At 38.0% G+C, this 19183-nt stretch overlaps 1 protein-coding gene across 1 annotated transcript; it reads left to right on the top strand.

Moving 5' to 3' along the window:
* Nucleotides 1-7495: 7495 nt before the first annotated feature.
* Nucleotides 7496-13107, top strand: LOC145807888 (uncharacterized). Its single transcript, XM_082906879.1, has 3 exons — nt 7496-7658; nt 11207-11532; nt 12196-13107. The coding sequence occupies exons 1-3, from the start codon at nt 7496-7498 to the stop codon at nt 13105-13107; spliced, it is 1401 nt and encodes a 466-aa protein (XP_082763005.1).
* Nucleotides 13108-19183: the final 6076 nt, after the last annotated feature.

Genomic DNA, 19183 nt, shown 5'->3' with positions numbered 1-19183 from the left:
GTGAGAAATTCTTGGAATTAAGCTTCATAATGTTGAAATTTAGTGTTTACACCATGCTAGCATATATATATGTGAAGTTTGAGCCAAAATCATGCATTTGGAACCTTTGAACATCAAGTTGACACTTAAGAATGTGTTTTGGAAAACCTAGAATTTGTGATGTCCGCTCGAGCGGGAAATTCGTGCTCCCAGTATTTTTGCAGACATGGATGTCCGCTCGAGCAGGGAGCCATGTAGAGGGGCTTTCCGCTCGAGGGCTAGAGTGCACGATCGAGCGTAAATTCGACATACCCAGTACTTTTGCAGGCCTCAAGGGTCCGCTCGAGCGGGGAAGTCTACACTCGAGCGAGGACCTTGCTTTCTGAAATTTTGAAAGTGTATTCTATGTTTCGTTTTCCATTCTCTTTCACTTGCAAGCACTCTTAGGCATGCATTAAGCATTGTGATTGAGTTAAAGAGATAAGAATGAAGCCTAAAGAGGAATATGTGAATTAAAGAATGGATTGAATCGTTTGTGACCCATATGTGCTATATGATGTGTAGGGTCAAGCTCCAGGGCAAATCCACAAGCCGATCACTGTGAGTAATACCTTAACAAGATATTCGAAATATGTTGTTGCCCAATTGTTTACTTCTATGTAAGTTTTGTAAGTTCATTAGTTTGAATAGTGGACAATGATTGACATGAATGATTGGGCCGAAGGCCGATTGACATAAATGATTGGGCCAAAGGCCGATTGACATGAATAAATGGGCCAAAGGCCAGTTTGACAAATGAAAGATAAATGGGCCAAAGGCCAGTATGTTTGGAACCACAGTCACTTGACTTAAATTGTGTATATATATGTTAAATAGAAATATGAATTGGGCCCAAGGCCGTTTGAAGCATGTTGTTCTACATACCGTTTTTATAACTCCTTTATTTGATATTATTCACTAGGCTATCGCTCATACTCATTCATGTGTTTGTAGGTGAGCCAAGAGAAGTCCAAACCCAGCCCCAATGAAGTATGCGTGGAACAACAAAGGTTTCGAAGAGTCAGCCCTTGCGTCTCACGCACGAGACTTGTCTTCGCCTTTTTGTCGTTTTGTTTTGTGTTGTCATGTTGGCGAAGTCTTTGAACATGTCTGTATATAGTTTTTATGGGTTGACTTAGTTTTGGATGATCCTGTCTGTACAAAACTTTATGGTACTGTACTTCTGTTGTGAGTTATTAATGTATATATGTATGATTTGTTATGATGTGCCATGAAAGCACAGCTCTATGGACAAAGTTTTAAATTGCTTCCGTTTGGTCCCTGTTAACTCTGTTAAAATACGTTTGGTTTGGTTTGAGGCCGTAGGTAATCTCATGGTTACTGGCCAGTTATGTCTTTAACCCACGGGAGCGGGCTCGGGTCATGACAGAGTGGTATCAGAGCACAAGTTAATAACTCACACACTTGTCCAAAAGAGCAATAAGCGTCTAGAGGAGATCTAGGATGCATTCATGTAATAAGTATGAATCTGAAAGCATCAAGAATACGCTTAAATGTTAATTGTGAACGATTATGTGTTATAAGTTTGTGATTCGCTTGCATTACAAATTATTTGAATACATATGCCCTTTAGTATATGCATACTTATGACTTTTTTGTATAAAGTATAATGCAAGTTTAATTAGATGATGAGAACATGTGATTATATGAAATATGAATTGTTGCACTAATGTGTACAACAAGTTTGTTTTGTTATAATGCACATACATGAACATATGAATCATGAAAAGTTGCATATGTGCATTCGATTATGTAAATGGGTGTTTATGCGGAATATGATTTGAGTATGTAATTACTGAGTAAATGTTCAGCATACGATATCTAATAATTATGCAATCATCTGTTACGTATGTGATTAATTGTGCCTTGATGATACGTGAAATGAGAATATAACAACATGCCTATGTGCGAATGCACCTATGTGTATCTGTGTTTATTTCTGTATTGGGCATTCCTTATTTGGCATGGCTTAATAAGAATTTGTGTAGATCATGGAGAAGGTAAGGGCATACGAGTTGGCAGACTCTCCCACAGCCTGACTTGATAGACTGGAAAGAACAATACAAGAAATGGCAAAGATCTTAAGACAACAATATCAGTTGCTGCTACGGCAAGAACCTTTGCCACCACCAGTGCAAGAGCACCAAGTGAATGAGTTGGAAGTCACAAAATACGTTGAGGTGCTAGACCAAATACTGATGACTGAAGCTAACGTGAACCGATCTTCTGAATGGAAAAGCAAGAGACAAGGCTTTTTCTCAAAGAAGAGGTTATTTAAAAAGCAAAATACGGGGTTATCGCGCACTTCAAACTCTACAAGGAATACAACACCGACATGTAGTGAATGTGGTAAGAAACACTGAGGAGTTTGTTATCGAATTTCTAGAGATTGTTATGGGTGTGGTAAAATGGACCACATGGTAAGGAACTGTCCCCGGACTGAGCAAAACGTGAGTAGACCCGTGGTCTCAGCTAGATTTGTACCAATGGTAGGAATTGCTAGTCAGGATAGAGTAATCACACTCATCCTAAAAAGCGCTCAGAATGCTGCGAACGTTATTCCAGGTATCTATATTGTTTATGAACGAATGCTTATTTGTTGATTGATTCTGAATTAGTACATGTGTATATCTTCGCTTGGGATATTATTTAATTCGGATCGGCATTTTCTTTCATATCTGCTGCATGTGTACTCAGACTAGTTAGACCCACAAGGTCGAGACCGTATTCATTGAATGTATATGCTCCATTTGGGAAATTTGTGAAATATGTATTGGAATATCGATTAACTCTGCACATGCACATGTACATCTAAACCTATGCTCAGGGTGATTTGTTATATTACTGTCTTCAATGACTAAACCACTAGAATCTTGACTCTGTGATTGTGTGACTGGGTTGAGCACCCCAAATAACGAACTCTATAAATTGCGAGATCATGTACTTGGATTGGTAGAAAATTGACCGAACTATGTGACTATATTGGGATTAACTCGTAAACCTATGATTCGTGACTAATTTGGAACTTTTGCGTAACAAATCCTATACTATGTGCAATCGAGGAGCTTTGTTTAATGTGTTACTATGCACCATATAGTTGCATATAAGACTTGTTTGGGAACTACTGGATTGATTATGATATATATACCTCCTGATATGAATGCTTGCATATGCAACTATACCTGAACTTATGTAGACAATGCCATATTGTACATGATTTGAAATACTTTGACATGAACAGTTGTGATAAATGACTCCAATATGACTTTGAGAACTGATGAACTTAGAACAGTTGTGAAACTATCAACTATGTACCTAAGCAACGAAGTGTGCCTTACAGAACCAAAAATACCCCATTGAGAAAACTTTTATCTGATTCAATCTGATAGAACCTTGTCTGATTCGGCCTGATAGAACCCTCATTGGACATAATTCGATGAGACCTTTGTTTAATCTAATCTGACAAGACCTTTGCTTGGATTGATCGATAAGACCCTCTATCTAATTTGATTTTGTAAAAGGGGATTACGAAATGTTCGTGAATAAATAGCCAGATTATTCTTGGCAGGAAAACTGATAGACCCAAAACTTGAATCCGTTGGGAGTACCTGACTTATTTGAAAGACCTTTTGTGGGCTATCAACATATTGGTCTAACCATGAACACCATTGAGAACCAACCTCTAACTATCGAGGGCATATGTGTTAAAAATGAACTAAATTGTGCAAATCCAGTGAGTGGGTGTCTTAAGGAACAATGCTCGTATATTGTCATATTCTTGCTTATTTGACGTTATGGAAGACGATGACAACAGATTAATTTGATTGTAAACAGTACCGAATATTTATTCTCGACTAATCAGAATAAGTTTCATATGTTTGCTTCAGTGTTATTGGATTTTGGGAAATCAGGTTATGTGAGTGGTATTGTGTTTGTTTTGATAACATTCTTGAGACGTCCTTTCATGCTAGGGGACGTTAAGCCTATGTAGCACCTTTGTTGAGGAATCTCTTTTGCCATCGATGATTTTGTACGGGTGAGTTTGTCTAATCAATCTCGGGTCGGCCACCGACGGTCGTGAACGGGTGTGCTTTGATTTCGAGACGATTATTCATTTGTTTTGTCCAGAATGTCATCCTTTGGTATTACGTAGATGTTATTAACATCCAAGGAGCTTTTAAAAACCTTGATTGTCCGAAAGTATGTGAATTCAATACGTCTAGTGTAAATAACTGCTCAGTGCCATTATATTCTGCAATTGGGGCTCTGAGGATGTGTAAATTGTGTTTAACATGTGATTGACTGTTTTAATATCATCTTTGGCATCATGGGGATTAATATACGAATTGCCTTCTGTTTTTTGCGACTATGAGATAGTGGGGAAAGACTCGAAGGAGCAGAGAATTGAATGTTGAACCGAATTGTAAACTGTAAACTGTTGAATGAATTGAGAACACGTGTATTCTGTTAGAAGTCGACTGCCTCGATGTTATTGTACTTTACAATTGGTACTATGGGGATATATGAGTTACGTATGTCGTGTGGTTGATTGCTTCGTTGTTATCTTTGTTGACTCGAGAATCAGTGTCTAGATCCACTTTAAATTCCTGTAGACTTTTGATTGACCTTGGATAACCGTGATGAGTCATTGAACTAAATACCGAATCGGATTGTGAATTGTGGAGTTATTGAAGAATGAATTGAACTTTTGTGACAAGACCGAACTTCTATGGTAAAGTTAACTGACATCTGAAATAAGTATGTGGTGACCTAGTGTAAAGAAGGAAATTGTTGAATTGTGTCTAAATATTTTTCGGTGCCAACAGGTTATAGCGATCTCGGTTTTCCCTGTTTGTATTTGCTGTATTCCGGACTTTGATTCCGTGGAGTTGGTGGTTGTTTATCTTGTTGTCATCCTTTAATTCCATATGTTTGAGTTTTAGGACATGTTGGGCGTGTTTCGAACAAGTGGGTTGAGTTTGATCTCTAGTGTTGTTGCCCAGGTTTTTGGTGTTATGCTCGAGCGGGTCATTCTACGCTCGAGCGTGGTTTGGTTTTTGGTTGTTCGCTCGAGCAGGCCTTCTTGCGCTCGACCGAGGCTTACACACTCCCAGTATTTTGTGCCTCTGCAAAAACTTCTGCAGGTGTGTTTTTCAAGCTCGAGCGGATTTTCTTACGCTCGAGCGGTCACGCTCGAGCGGGCATGTTGGCGCTCGAGCGGGTAGTGCTTTGTCTGTGAAAGTTCTAGGAGGGGGAAATCTACGCTCGAGCGGACTAGTTTTTGCGCTCGAGCGGATGTATTTTATTCTTGTGTCTTGGCGCTCGAGCGGGACTTCTTGCGCTCGAGCGTGTTCAGATTTTTGTGCTTGACGCTCGAGCGTTCTATTCTCCGCTCGAGCAGGAGTGTCGTATATCAGTTGGCAGCTAGGCATTTTTTAATCACTTTTTGCACTCACACTCTCCCTCTTACTTTCTAAAAACCGATTTTGAGAGCTTCTCTCTCTAGAAAATACATTCTCTCTAGGGATTGATCTAGTTAGAGTGTTCCCCTATCCTTCGGCCTTTGTAAAAAGTGTATTGATCGTCGAGGGCTTCGTTTTGATCCGAGAAACTTTTGATTTAGAGCACTTTGAATTTCTTCAACTTTCCCATTTGAGCTCTAACTTCGAGGTAGGGATATCCTACTCCATCTTATGAGCTTTGTCTTTAAATTTTAGTATTTCGATATGTTGGGGGTTGTTGGGTAATTTTGAGAAAGTTTGGGGGCCTTTGTGTAATTTTCAAAAGATGGGTTTTCAAACATATAAACTCTTATGTATGTAATACATTGGAAAATGGACTTGGTGTTGGATTGTTGATGAAAAAGGAACCTTAGGGTTGGTATTGTGAATTTGGAAAAAAGCCCTAATTGCATGATAAATTAATTGGTATAATTAATTTTGGGAAATAAGAAATTGAATAGGAAATATTCAAATTAGAATGGTATGGGATTAAAGGGTGTAGTTGGATTAATTTATCGCTCACCTAGGTAAATGTTGATATTTTATCCATTTGGTGCATTTATTTTCTATTTAGAAATAATTGCTTTGGGCTATCGGTGGAGGATAGCCTTGATTGTTATAGACAATGCATGATGATTAGGCAAACTAAAACTAATCAATTATGTATGTTATCGAATATATCGGTTGGCATAATACATCAAATTTTGTATTGATTGATTGAATTTGTATATGATAATTGCTTATATACATTGTTTTGTGTGGAAGGAGATGGGGGATGTACTCCACGGTTTAGGGGAAGATGGGGGATGGACCTCTAGACCGGATTTTGTTTGACATTGATACAGCACTACAATGTGCATCGTTTGTGAAGTATAGAAGTGTTTCTATGCTTTATTAATACAGCACCAAAATGTGTATCAATTGTGAAGTGTTCTTGTTTTATTGGTACAGCACTGCAATGTGTATCATTTGTGAAGTATATAAGTGATTTTATGTGTTATTGATACAGCACCAAAATGTGTATCCATCATGAATTTCGAAAGTATTTTAGTGATGAGTTATAATCTCATTAAATTGTTTGGCCAAGTTCTGAGCCTTGTTTTCAAACTTAGAGTTGAAAAAGAAATGGAAAATGAATTGTAACATGGACATGACTATCATGAAACTGTAATACGATATAAGTTGGAATATAAGTGTGGACCATCTATCGAATGTTGTTATTTTTGTCATTGTTTATAGTTGGTTTAGTATATTTCTACTGGGCTGTGGCTCACCCTATATGGGACATCATTTTCAGGTTCAGGTACTATGCTGCCCCCGAGATCTTAGCTTGGATGGTTGTGGGAGTTAAAGACTCTTTTGTTAATTTTTGTCGTATTACATGTAAATTCAAGCCAAGGGCTTAATATGTATTTGAGTTAGTACTCTTCTTGTTATAACCAAGTGTTGACTTGGAAAGCTATAAGCCCGTAGGGCATTTGCTTTTGCTGTTAACATGTAATATATTTGTAAGTAATACTCTAATGATTGTAATATACTATTTCTTTTCTATATCTTGATTGTATGATATTATGGGTTTATTTTGAGGGCGTTACAGGTCGAAGTTGAATATCAGACAGTGGCAGAACTACTTCAACCTTTCTCTATTTTGGAATGGAAATAAGAATGTGTGGCTACGAATTTCATTGTGGAGCTACCTTGAGCACCCAAGGTATAAGTCCCGTTTGGGTTACTGTATGTAGAATTACTAAGTTTGCTCATTTCCTCCCTGTAAAATTTTCGTATGATGCTTATAGACCAGCCACTGGTTACATCGATAAAATTGCTTGTTTGCATGGGGCCCCAGTAGCTATTGTTTCAAACAGGAATCCTAAAATGTGCCCGAATTCTGATAAGTCTTCAAGAGGTAATGGGGACTGAATTGTGATTCGACGCTGCTTGCCGTTCGAAAATCGATGTATAATTGGAAAGAACTTTTGGGAAAAATGCTCCAAATATATTCAGTAGATCCTTCAGGGAATTTGGAAGGTCTATTCGTTGTTGGTAGACTCTGCTTACAACAACAGCTTGCACTCTGGTATCGGTGTCGCATCGTGAAAACCTTGTATGGTGGAAAAGGTAAGCCTCTGATTGATTAAGAACAGAATGTTGCTTGATTTTGAAACTAAGTAAACGACTATAAAAAAGGATTGGAACCGTTGAATGAAAAGTGTTCCGAATTGTGTTCGACTAAAAGTAAAATAAGTTTGGAGGACCAAACTTCCTAAAGGGAGGAAGACTGTGATAACATTGTTCTGTAGTATGCTAATTGGTCCTTAACATGAATATGATTATGTGTTTGATATGATTTTGTGTGCCATTATGTGAAAATATGTGGTTTTGAATTTCTATCAGTTCACTGTAGGAATATCTGTTTGATTATCTACTTTGGAAATTAAATTAAAGGCCTTATCGGCCACAGAACCCGAAATTGATTGCGCCATTGTGATTAGCGTAATTTTTAGAGCCTACGGTGAAATTTAATTGGAAATTGATTCAGATCAGAATTAATTGATTTAACTGATGAATTAGTGCCCAATTACTTTATTATTATTATATTGGAATTAGTGAGATTTGTTGTAATGGGGCACTACACCCTCAAATTCCCTCTTTAGTTTATTTTGGCTGATTTTTTACTCTAACAGTAGAGAGAGGGTCGGCTAGAGAGGGTGAGAGAAGAAGAATTGTGTTTGGCTCAAGTTTGTGAAGAATTGGAGGATCAAACTCCAGAATTTGCTATAGATTGGAAGAATTAAGCCTTTACGTAAATGAATTCATGAATTGTAAGTTATCATATTGTGAATTCAAGTTTGAATAATGGTCAAGAACATGGATTAAATTGATTATAAGGAAATTGAGTTGATTTTGTTGTATTTGAAGTCATTAGAGGCATGCATGTAGGAAATTGCTATAAATTTCCATGTTTAAGCATAAATTGTGTAATCCATGATGAATCTTGTTTGAAATCCATGTATTTGATCATCTCTTCACCAAATAAATTGAGAATAATGAATTTCTCTCACATGCAAGTGTAGATCATGGAGGTGTGAGCTTTGCATGTTTGAATTTGATGTGTTGGTGATGAGTTTGGGTTAATTTGAGGCATGCATGTGAGAAATTCTTGGAATTAAGCTTCATAATGTTGAAATTTAGTATTTATACCATGCTAGTATATATATATATGTGAAGTTTGAGCCAAAATCATGCATTTGGAACCTTTGAACATCAAGTTGAAGCTCAAGAATGTGTTCTGGAAAACCTAGAATTTTTTATGTCCGCTCGAGCGGGAAATTCGTGCTCCTAATATTTTTGCAGACATGGATGTCCGCTCGAGCGGGGAAGTTAACGCTCGAGCGGGGAGCCATGTAGAGAGGCCTTCCGCTCGAGCGCTAGAGAGCACGATCGAGCGTAAATTCGACATACCCAGTACTTTTGCAGGCCTCAAGGGTTTGCTTGAGCGGGGAAGTCTACGCTCGAGCGAGCACCCTGCTTTCTGAAATTTTGAAAGTGTGTTCTATGTTTCGTTTTCCATTCTCTTTCACTTGCAAGCACTCTTAGGCATGCATTAAGCATTGTGATTGAGTTAAAGAGATAAGAATGAAGCCTAAAGAGGAATATGTGAATTAAAGAATGGATTGAATAGTTTGTGACCCATATGTGCTATATGATGTGTAGGGTCAAGCTCCAGGGCAAATCCACAAGGCGATTATTGTGAGTAATATCTTAACAAGATATTTGAAATATGTTGTTGTCCAATTGTTTACTTCTATGTAAGTTTTGTAAGTTCATTAGTTTGAATGGTGGACAATGATTGACATGAATGATTGGGTCGAAGGCCGATTGACATGAATGAATGGGTCAAAGGCCAGTTTGATAAATGGAAGATAAATGGGCTAAAGGCCAGTATGTTTGGAACCACAGTCACTTGACTTAAATTGTGTATATATATGTTAAATAGAAATATGAATTGGGCCCAATGCTGTTTGAAGCGTGTTGTTCTACGTACCATTTGTATAACTCCTTTATTTGATATTATTCACTGGGCTATCGCTCATGCTCATTCATGTGTTTGTAGGTGAGCCAAGAGAAGTCCAAACCCAGTCCCAGTGAAGTATGCGTGGAACAACAAAGGTTTCGAAGGGTTAGCTCTTGCGTCTCACGCACGAGACTCGTATTCGCCTTTTTGTCATTTTGTTTTGTGTTGTCATGTTGGCGAAGTCTTTGAACATGTCTGTATATAGTTTTCATGGGTTGACTTAGTTTTGGATGATCCTGTCTGTACAAAACTTTATGGTACTGTACTTCTGTTTTGAGTTATTAATGTACATATGTATGGTTTGTTATGATGTGCCATGTAAGCACAACTCTATGGACAAAGTTTTAAATTACTTCCGTTTGGCCCCCGTTAACTCTGTTAAAATACGTTTGGCTTGGTTTGAGGCCGTAGGTAATCTCATGATTACTGGCCAGTTATGTCTTTAACCCACGGGGGCGAGTTCAGGTCATGACAGAGTGGTATCAGAGCACGAGTTAATAACTCACACACTTGTCCAAAAGAGCAATAAGCATCTAGAGGAGATCTAGGATGCATTCATGTAATAAGTATGAATCTGAAAGCATCAAGAATACGCTTAAATGTTAATTGTGAACGATTATGTGTTATAAGTTTGTGATTCGCTTGCATTACAAATTATTTGAATACATATGCCCATTAGTATATGCATACCTATGACTCTTTTGTATAAAGTATAATGCAAGCTTAATCAGACGATGAGAACATGTGATTATATGAGATATGAATTGTTGCACTAATGTGTACAACAAGTTTGCTTTGTTATAATGCACATACATGAACATATGTTTTGTTGCACTAACCAGGGTCAAAATATATCAATTTATTCGGTAGTCTACTACCGAAATAATTATGTAATTTCAGAAGTTGTCGTCCAAAATAATTTAAATTTTTCGACGTTCATCTTCTGAACTGGTAAAAATAATTTGGATAACTACATTCGAACATTATCATTTTGTTCGACACTGTACTTCCGAATGAAGTTTAAAAAAAAAAAAAAAAAAAATCCATTTTATATTCTAAATTCGTAAATTGCATACTAAATTTGCAGTTTCAAATTGCAAATTTGCCTTTATAATACCATTTCAAATTTGTAATGTTATACAAAACATGCAGGAATATGTCTAAACTCAAGGAAGTCATGTTTGCACAGATAGTGTGTTGGATTACACTACTCAATTCACAACTGTACAGGTTCACTCTATGAAATTATAATGATTGTGTTTTGAATTGCTCAACAAATGTAAATGTTTTATAATATTTATTTGACTTTGTAGGTATTCAAAAGTAAAGATGAATTGCTTAACTCGGTACGTGAAGTTGGAAAGAGGAATGGTTTGGTCATTGTAATCAAAACATCAGACTATGGTGGAGGGAAAAAAAAGACCCACGATATATCTTGCTTGTGAGAGGAGTGGCCAATATAGAACGACAAAGAAGTTAAAACATGATGACAACAATACATCAAGAATAACCAGTACGAAGAAGTGTGGTTGTCGTTTTGATATAAGGGCTCACATGTTTACCACAAATGATGAATGGACATTGATTGTAGTATGCGGATTACATAACCATCCACCTGCGAAGTACCTTGAGGGACATTCATATGCGGGGAGGCTGTCAAAGGATGAGAAAGCATTGTTAATGGATATGTCAAAGAGCATGGTTAAGTCAAAAGAGATCCTAGTAACCTTGAAACAGAAAGATGCCTTCAATGTAAGCACACTTAAAACCATTTACAATGTACGCCATCGAAACAAGGTGGTACAGAGAGCTGGAAGATCACAGATGCAACACTTATTAGGTGAATTGGTCAATTATAATTACATTGAGCTCCATCGATGTGAAGAGTCCACAATGACTGTGACAGACTTGTTTTGGGTACATCCACCAGTTTGGACTTATTTCGGTCTTTCCCACGTATATTGATTATGGATTGCACATATAAAACCAATAGACATCGTCTTCCTCTTCTTAAAATTGTGGGAGTGACATCAACTGAAATGACTTTCTCGATAGCTTTCGCATACTTACAGTCTGAGAGGGCCAATAACTATACGTGGGTGTTAGCTACATTACGTGATGTCATGGATGGTTTTGTTTTGCCAGCGATTATTGTCACTAACAAAGAGCTAGCCTTGATGAATGCCATACAAAAGATATTCCCGAGTGGCAGACATTTATTATGTCATTGGTATATCAATAAGAATATATTGACCAAATACAAGAAAATGTTTGAGATAAAACAGAAATGAGAGAAGCTCAACCATGAGTGGAACTCTTTAGTGTATTTATCTTCTGAAATTTAATACGATGAGCATCTTAGATCATTACTTAAGGAATTCAGCAGTTATCCCGATGCAGTGAACTACGTCATGGATACTTGGTTGGTTCCTTACAAGGAGAAATTTGTGGCGGCATCGATAAACACGTGTATGCATTGTGGTAATGTTATAACCAACCGATAAGATTACTTTTGTTCAATAAGTTATTAATAAGTGTCATGTACTTGATTTTTATTTGACTTACATTGAATTGAACAAGGCTGAGAGTGCACATGCAAAACTTAAAAGACAATTGAGTTCATGTCAAGTCTTATTTGAGGCATCATTTGAGAAAATACACAGTCTGCTTGAGTTGCAACACACTGATATCAAGGCTTCGTTTGAGAAAAGTCTAACTGTTGTGCAACATCAATTCAAGCCTTCTCAGTTTAGGGAGCTACAGGGTAATGTGTCTATTTTTGCATTGGAGTATTTTCTTGTAGAGAGTAAGAGAGCCAATTCTATTGGTATTGATGCTGAAGCTTGTGGATGCGTTCTTCACCACACTCATGGTTTACCTTGTGTCCCTGAGATTACTGACTACATTAGACAAGTACGTCCTATATCACTTGCTACCATACACTCACAGTGGAAGCAACTTCATATCTCCATATGTAACAAAGAAGAGGAAACGGAGGTGACTTATCATGCAGAAGTAGAGTTGTTTGTGAAAAAATTCAATGAAAGTGATAGAACCATGCAATTGGAGCTTTTAAAGAAGTTGAAAGAGATTGTATATCCAGGAAGCACTTTTCTTGTTGAGCCGGAGGTGAAGCCTAAAACACGTCCTTGGGGTCATAAGAAGATCAATATTTTTACCCGTCGTGACCCGTGTGCATTTGAGTTGGTGCAATCTAGACATGATTCCTTCTCACCTAGGGACATTCAAATCACTACATTAGCTTCTACTCCGGAAACCAAGAAGAAACGACCTGTTAAGGGGAAGGAGAAGGTGAATGCAAAGGGGAATCTGTACATTACCAGAACAGTAAAACCTGGTGCATATGTTGATGCTTTCCCTTCTGGGTTGAAACCATACATTAAGTTTGCCAAGGATGTAATTGTAGATAGGAATTGTGGTTTCAGGCCTATAGAAGCTTCAATTGGTCATACAGAAGATGATTGGGCTTAGGTTAGGTGTGATCTTTTGGGTGAGCTGCACACACACAAAGAGGAATACATTACACTCTATGGGTCTTATGAAAGGTTTGAAGAATTGACAAGCATATTGTCATACTTTGAAGACGGTCCTGGCTACTCACATTGGATGACTATGCCAGACATGGGGTATCTTGTTGCATCGTGCTATAATCTTGTGTTATACCACTTGTCATTACAACATATCTCACCTTTTAACCTTTTAGAACAGTGCCAGTACCTCAACTTGATAGATATGAGATTGCTATTGGGTTTGTCAACGAAAATCATTTCGTCCAGGTATAAGAGAAACTTATCATTTTGTGCATGTATAGGAAGTTATGAGGTATTACCACTAACTCAATTGACATTTAGTGCAGATTTTTTTTGCAGCCAGGCCATCCAGTTCCTCCTATAGCCACTAATTGGCAAAAATACCGTCACCCTTGCACTGTCAACTGGGATGATTCGTATGTGCGCCACATTCAGCATTTTAAGGACATCATTCATGATACTGTAGCTACTCGAGAGACATTTGATGTTGTTGATGTCGAATGACACATGTATGCATTTGACAATGTTAGAACTATGGAAGAAATTAATGGATGCGTTTTTTGATGTTGATGTGTCCTGTGGCATGGATTGAATATTATCGACCATTGTTACTACTACATTCTAATAAGAAAATATCATTTATAATGTCATCGACCATTGTTACTATTCCATTCTAATAACAAAATATCATTTACAATATCATTGACCACTGTTACCATTCCATTCTAATAACAAAATATCTTTTATAATGTCATTAAAAGATGTGTACAACAATGTCAACTTACAAAAACACCACAAAAAATTCATCAACTGACAAATAACATGTCATGAATCATCTGTATGCCTACAACCAGGCCTACGACTGCATGTCAATGTCGGAGATGAAAAGTGACCTCTAGTACAACTAGGTCCAGTAGAACTAGGTCCAGCTTCATCAATGTGCTGACCTTCATGGACATGCGCCATAGCCTTGATAGCCTGGTAAAGTCGATGAGGATGTCGAATCTCATCCTCATAACCAGCCTGAATGATAGGATGTGCAATTCTCAGTATATATGCAATACGCTGCATTTGAAAAGAATATCACATTTTAGGGAACATATCAGAAAAGCAAAAGTAAGTTACAAATGCATAAAAGAGGATAATATATTACATCGGCATGTCGGCTGAAATCCTAATGTTCATGCACACATGGTCCATCAGTGCGCTCAACATATAGATGCGTGATATTTTTATACCAATCCATGTAACCCGATACGTATTCCTAAGGCTGACGAACTGGTGTGTTCATCCGCTGCTCAGATTACATGTGGTTATCCCAAGCCTTCCAAATCCTATCCAAGTATCTATACATGATTGTATATCGTGCAGATATGTTGCCTTGAGCACCACGAGTGGGAGCCAGTGGTGCATCTGGAATGGTTTGAACCTTTCCAAACTACCTCAGAACTCTATCTAGATGAGAGGGTTCGACTTGGATGGATGCTTGAAGCGTTCCATGCCTTAAAACACTCTACAACTGTGGTATGAAACCCAAATAACCTGTAAACGTAAAATGTTTTTGAATTAAAGTATATAAAGGGTAAGATAAATAGAAAGTCTTAAAATTATCTCAGGACGAGTAAACTTACATCAGTCGCTACCAAACCGTCAAGCTCCGCTCGAAAAGATTTCAAATGATCAATGAAGGAACACGTCTCTCTCCTAGATGTCTAATGGTACACGTGTGGCATGTTTTCATTGTAGCCCATGTTCGGGTAAGGTCGGAATGCTCGGAAGTGCTCATAAATCCATGCCTCCAGAAGAGTCATATAACCACCCATTGGCTTAACACTAGACCGACTAGCATACCCCAACTGTCTATATAAAAATGCTAATACAGCAGCACCCCAAGCGTAAGTATGAATGATCCCAAATCCATCAATAAGCCAAGGTAAACAACAAGAATCCTGCCGCCACTCGTGTCACTGAAGAGCGTACATCCCAATAGAAACAACAAATAAGCTCTAGCAGCGCGCTGTATAGCCTCCTCTGGATCTGAATCTGTGACACCAGCAAACTGACTTCACAACCACTCAAGTCTGACTGAATTCCCACCAGCAGTAGAAACCTCGTCATGTGCTACACGTTCAGTAATCCCCAAGCTAGAAACCAATAGTGTAACTCCATGAAGATCTGTCATATCTGGTATGCTGACTGATCTACCTATAATAGAAAAGCTAAGAATAGTGCCAACATCATCCAAGGTCAAGGTCATCTCACCAACTGTCATATGAAATGTGTTTGTCTCAGGTTGCCATCTCTCAACAAAACTGGAGATTAGAAGCTTGTTGACGAATCGATAAGTGCAACGAGCTAACTGTGACAGCCCAGACCGCTCAATAATGGCTTTGAATCTGGTGTTGTTGTCTACAGACCACCATGGCCATGCAAGGATTTTCGAAGAGTGATCATGATACATTAGGGACCCTCGTTCCTATAAAACAAATGAATATCTCATTACAAACTACCATATAACACACAAAAAAAAAAAAAAAAAAATCATATACAAATGAATTTCACTTCTACTCAGGAATGTTTACCTTCATTTGCCAAACAGTTGCAGCGACATAACTATTGAAACTCCGCAGTATTGATGGATCAGTCAGTCTACCTGGAAAAACATGAGTAAGGTCCTCTTCCTGGACAATAGGAGAATCGGGTAAAGGGGCATCCTCTACGGCAATGTCAGGCATATCATCACCTTCAACTAGTCTTTGGCTTCGACTCCGACTTTGACTGGCACTGGGGATATCATATTCTACCAAAACTGGATCACAACCTCAACCATGACCCTGACCTCATCCTCGCCTACGCTCTCGTCCCCGTTCATGGTTAACATCCAATTCACGACGTCATCTATTTGAAGTAGTAAGTGGGACACATTGTTGACATTCAAAATCCATATTATCTGCAAAAATTAATATATTTAGTGAGTATACAATTGTAAAAAGAATATGCAAAAGAGAGGGGGGGGGGAAAACAAAACAAAACCGTTTGGAAGTTGAAAACCACAAATATCTATTTTGTTCGGAAGTTGAAAACCGAAAAACCAAATTCATTTCAGAAGTTGAATGTTGTTCGAATTAAACTTATTCGAAAGTTGAATGTCGAAAGAAAGAAAAAATTTCGGAATTCTACTTCCGAACAAGTTGTTTATTTTCGAAAAACCAGTTCCAAATGAGGAACAGATTGCTCATTCAGTGGGCTATGTGTTCATTCGTTTCGAAAATAGTAAAAACAAACCCTACATTACAAATGGAATAGGAATGAGGATTGAAATAAGTAAACTAACCTAAGTTCTCCAAATGTGAAGAATTCCTTCAATGGTTCAATGAGATGTCTTCAATGCTTCAATGAGATGTCTTTAATGCATGGATGTAGCTTTTGGGGACGAAAGGTAGACTGTGATAGATGGACGTGTGTGAGAGATGGGACTGACAGTGGAATAGGCGTGTTAATGCACCGTTCAGAGAGCTGGGTTTGGGGGTCTGGGTGTGTGTGTGTGAGGGTAGATGTGGAATAAAAGGTGTGTGCAGTGACCAAAATAATTTGGGATTAATTTTTTAGGTGTGTGTAGTGAGAAGAATGTGCAAAGAGTGGAAAGAATGTGTGTAAATAGAAGCTCCCCAAGTCTAATGTTGCATTTCAGTCCACAAATCACATGGGGGTTATGTAGTCATTTCCAAATCTTAAGGGATAAACCGCACATGACCCAAACCACAGTGGGGTAAAGTGAAGTTTGTCCATTTTTATAGGCTCATTAAGGAGTATTTTACACCCAAAACAATTATTTTCTCAGCTGCTGTATGTAATCTAGCAAAAACAGCCACTTTCATTTTCTCCATAAAACGTATTTTCATGCAAGATCACTTGGAATAGTTAGATATATTAGATATCTTTCATATGCTTCTAAAAAATCTAGTAAGTATTGAAGGAGAAATTAATAATTTACTAAAATGCAACAAATTCTGTCCGACTTTCTTATAAAAATTAATTCGCCATGTTATAGGGATTTTCAGGCTTCAAATTCTCTGTAGAAGTATTCCTAATATATAACAAATGATTCTGATCTCACCTCTTTTTGACGTCATGTGATCCCTCTTTTCATTTTTCAAACCTAGACTATCTGGGCTAGAACCTGCTGAAACACACTGTTTGAAAATACCAGTTTATTTCCAAAAATAAATTCTCCATCTTAAAATGATTTTTAGCTCTAGCGTTCTTCAAGACATATCTTCCTAACTTAATGAACTACCTCCAATAAAAAATATTGTGATCATCGGACCTCTTTTGGTATGGATTTCCTATTTTTCTTTAAGATTAGTCACCGCTAAAAATTTCATTTTTAAGGGAAAGCTAAAAATTTATGTGATAATTCTTAAGTCATCTTTAGTGATCTTTATTTTAGTTATCATGCATGGCTTATTGATTTATGATTATTTCTTCTTGTTGTACCGTACCATGTATTAATTATTGTTAATGTATTATATGTTATTAGCTGTAAGTGTTATTAGCTGTAAAGTGTCCAAGTTGTAATCATGATGTCTTTACTTTCGGTTCCTTTAGCAACACTAAACATACTCTTCTCTCTATAAAGAAGAGTAAACTTCTCCTTATGTATTACACTGAATATATCAATATAACATTCATATACACAATTCCCTCTTTCTATATACATCTATACATCAATTTTAACATGGTATCAGAGCTAGGTTAACAACCTAGTCATTCTGCTTCACTGGCGGGCAACAGTCTCATCTTGGCCGCCCGCCGGACCTCTACACATACCTTCACTCCGCTGCCACATTTCTTGCTGCCGTGAACCATCACTATTTCTTGCTGCAGCTTTGTTACAACATAGATCTTACCCACGTCGTCAAGCACTCCGTCGGCCCACCCGACAGCCACCGACGCCGTGATCTGGCCAACGCCGACCACGCCACCTGTCACCACTGCTACAGACGCCGTGACACAGGTTCCTGCTAGCTCACCACCGACGCAGCCGCCACCGATGAGCTCGCTGGCTGGAGTGGCACCGAGGACCAGCTTTTCCATGAAGTTGATCATCTCTCTCTCTCTCTGGTGAGGGATTGGATCTAAGCTAAAAAAAAAAAAAAAAAAAAACATAATAAGACAACACGGGCTGAACAACAGAGGGAGAGACACACGGGGTCTAGAGAGAGAGAATGGGGGAGACCCAAACAATTCATGAATTTTGGCTCTCTTTCTCTCTCTGCATGGCCGATCCATACACACGACAGACACATACACGAATACACTCAATCTCTCTTTCTTGGGTCGCATTTTTGGAGGGGGGTAAGAAACAAAAAATGTGAAAAAAAGTTGGTGCTCTCTCCCTCTCTCGGGGTTGGGGGCTCGTAGAATCATTAGCACTTCTTGAATTTTCTGTGGGTTTGCTATTCAAGACTGAGCTTCACCAAACACATGCACACACACTACACATACACACAGACCACAGACAGCACACATAGACACATGCACCTTCTCTCTCTCTCTCTAATTTGATACTCAACATGCACTGATCTGTCTCTTCTCTCGGGGCTGGTTCTCTTCACACATCACACACGGCACACACACACACATGCACAACACACACTCTCACCACACCACCACCGCCATCCCACTGGACATAGTGCCTCCACAATGGACAACAACCCACATGCCTTCTCTCTGTCTAACAATAATTTTTCACCACCCAACTTTCTTTTTATTTTATTTTCTTTTCTTTTATTTTATCACAGATACTTAAAAGACTAACAGTCTGATCACACAACACTCCTTTTTTTTTTTTTTAATCACCCCATGTTCCCCACAGCTCCTTTTTCTTCCACCAAATGATCACCTTTCTTTTCTTTTATTTATTCTCTACCCACACAACACAACACTCCACTCTCACTCTCTCTTTTTTGATTTCCATTACGTTATTATTTATTTATTTATTTTTCTCTCTCTAT

This window comes from Camellia sinensis, chromosome 14 (assembly GCF_055761805.1).
Source record: "Camellia sinensis isolate YWXY chromosome 14, ASM5576180v1, whole genome shotgun sequence".
Lineage (NCBI taxonomy): Eukaryota > Viridiplantae > Streptophyta > Magnoliopsida > Ericales > Theaceae > Camellia > Camellia sinensis.
This window is presented reverse-complemented; position numbering and strand designations above follow the sequence as displayed.

Bases quoted from the DNA above. Each gene is read 5' to 3' on its own strand.
- LOC145807888 (XM_082906879.1), top strand. From the start codon at position 7,496: ATGTATAATTGGAAAGAACTTTTGGGAAAAATGCTCCAAATATATTCA. The intron at 7,659-11,206 runs GTAAGCCTCTGA...CATTGATTGTAG, and splicing joins AACCTTGTATGGTGGAAAAG to TATGCGGATTACATAACCAT. The intron at 11,533-12,195 runs GTACATCCACCA...GAATTGAACAAG, and splicing joins CTGTGACAGACTTGTTTTGG to GCTGAGAGTGCACATGCAAA.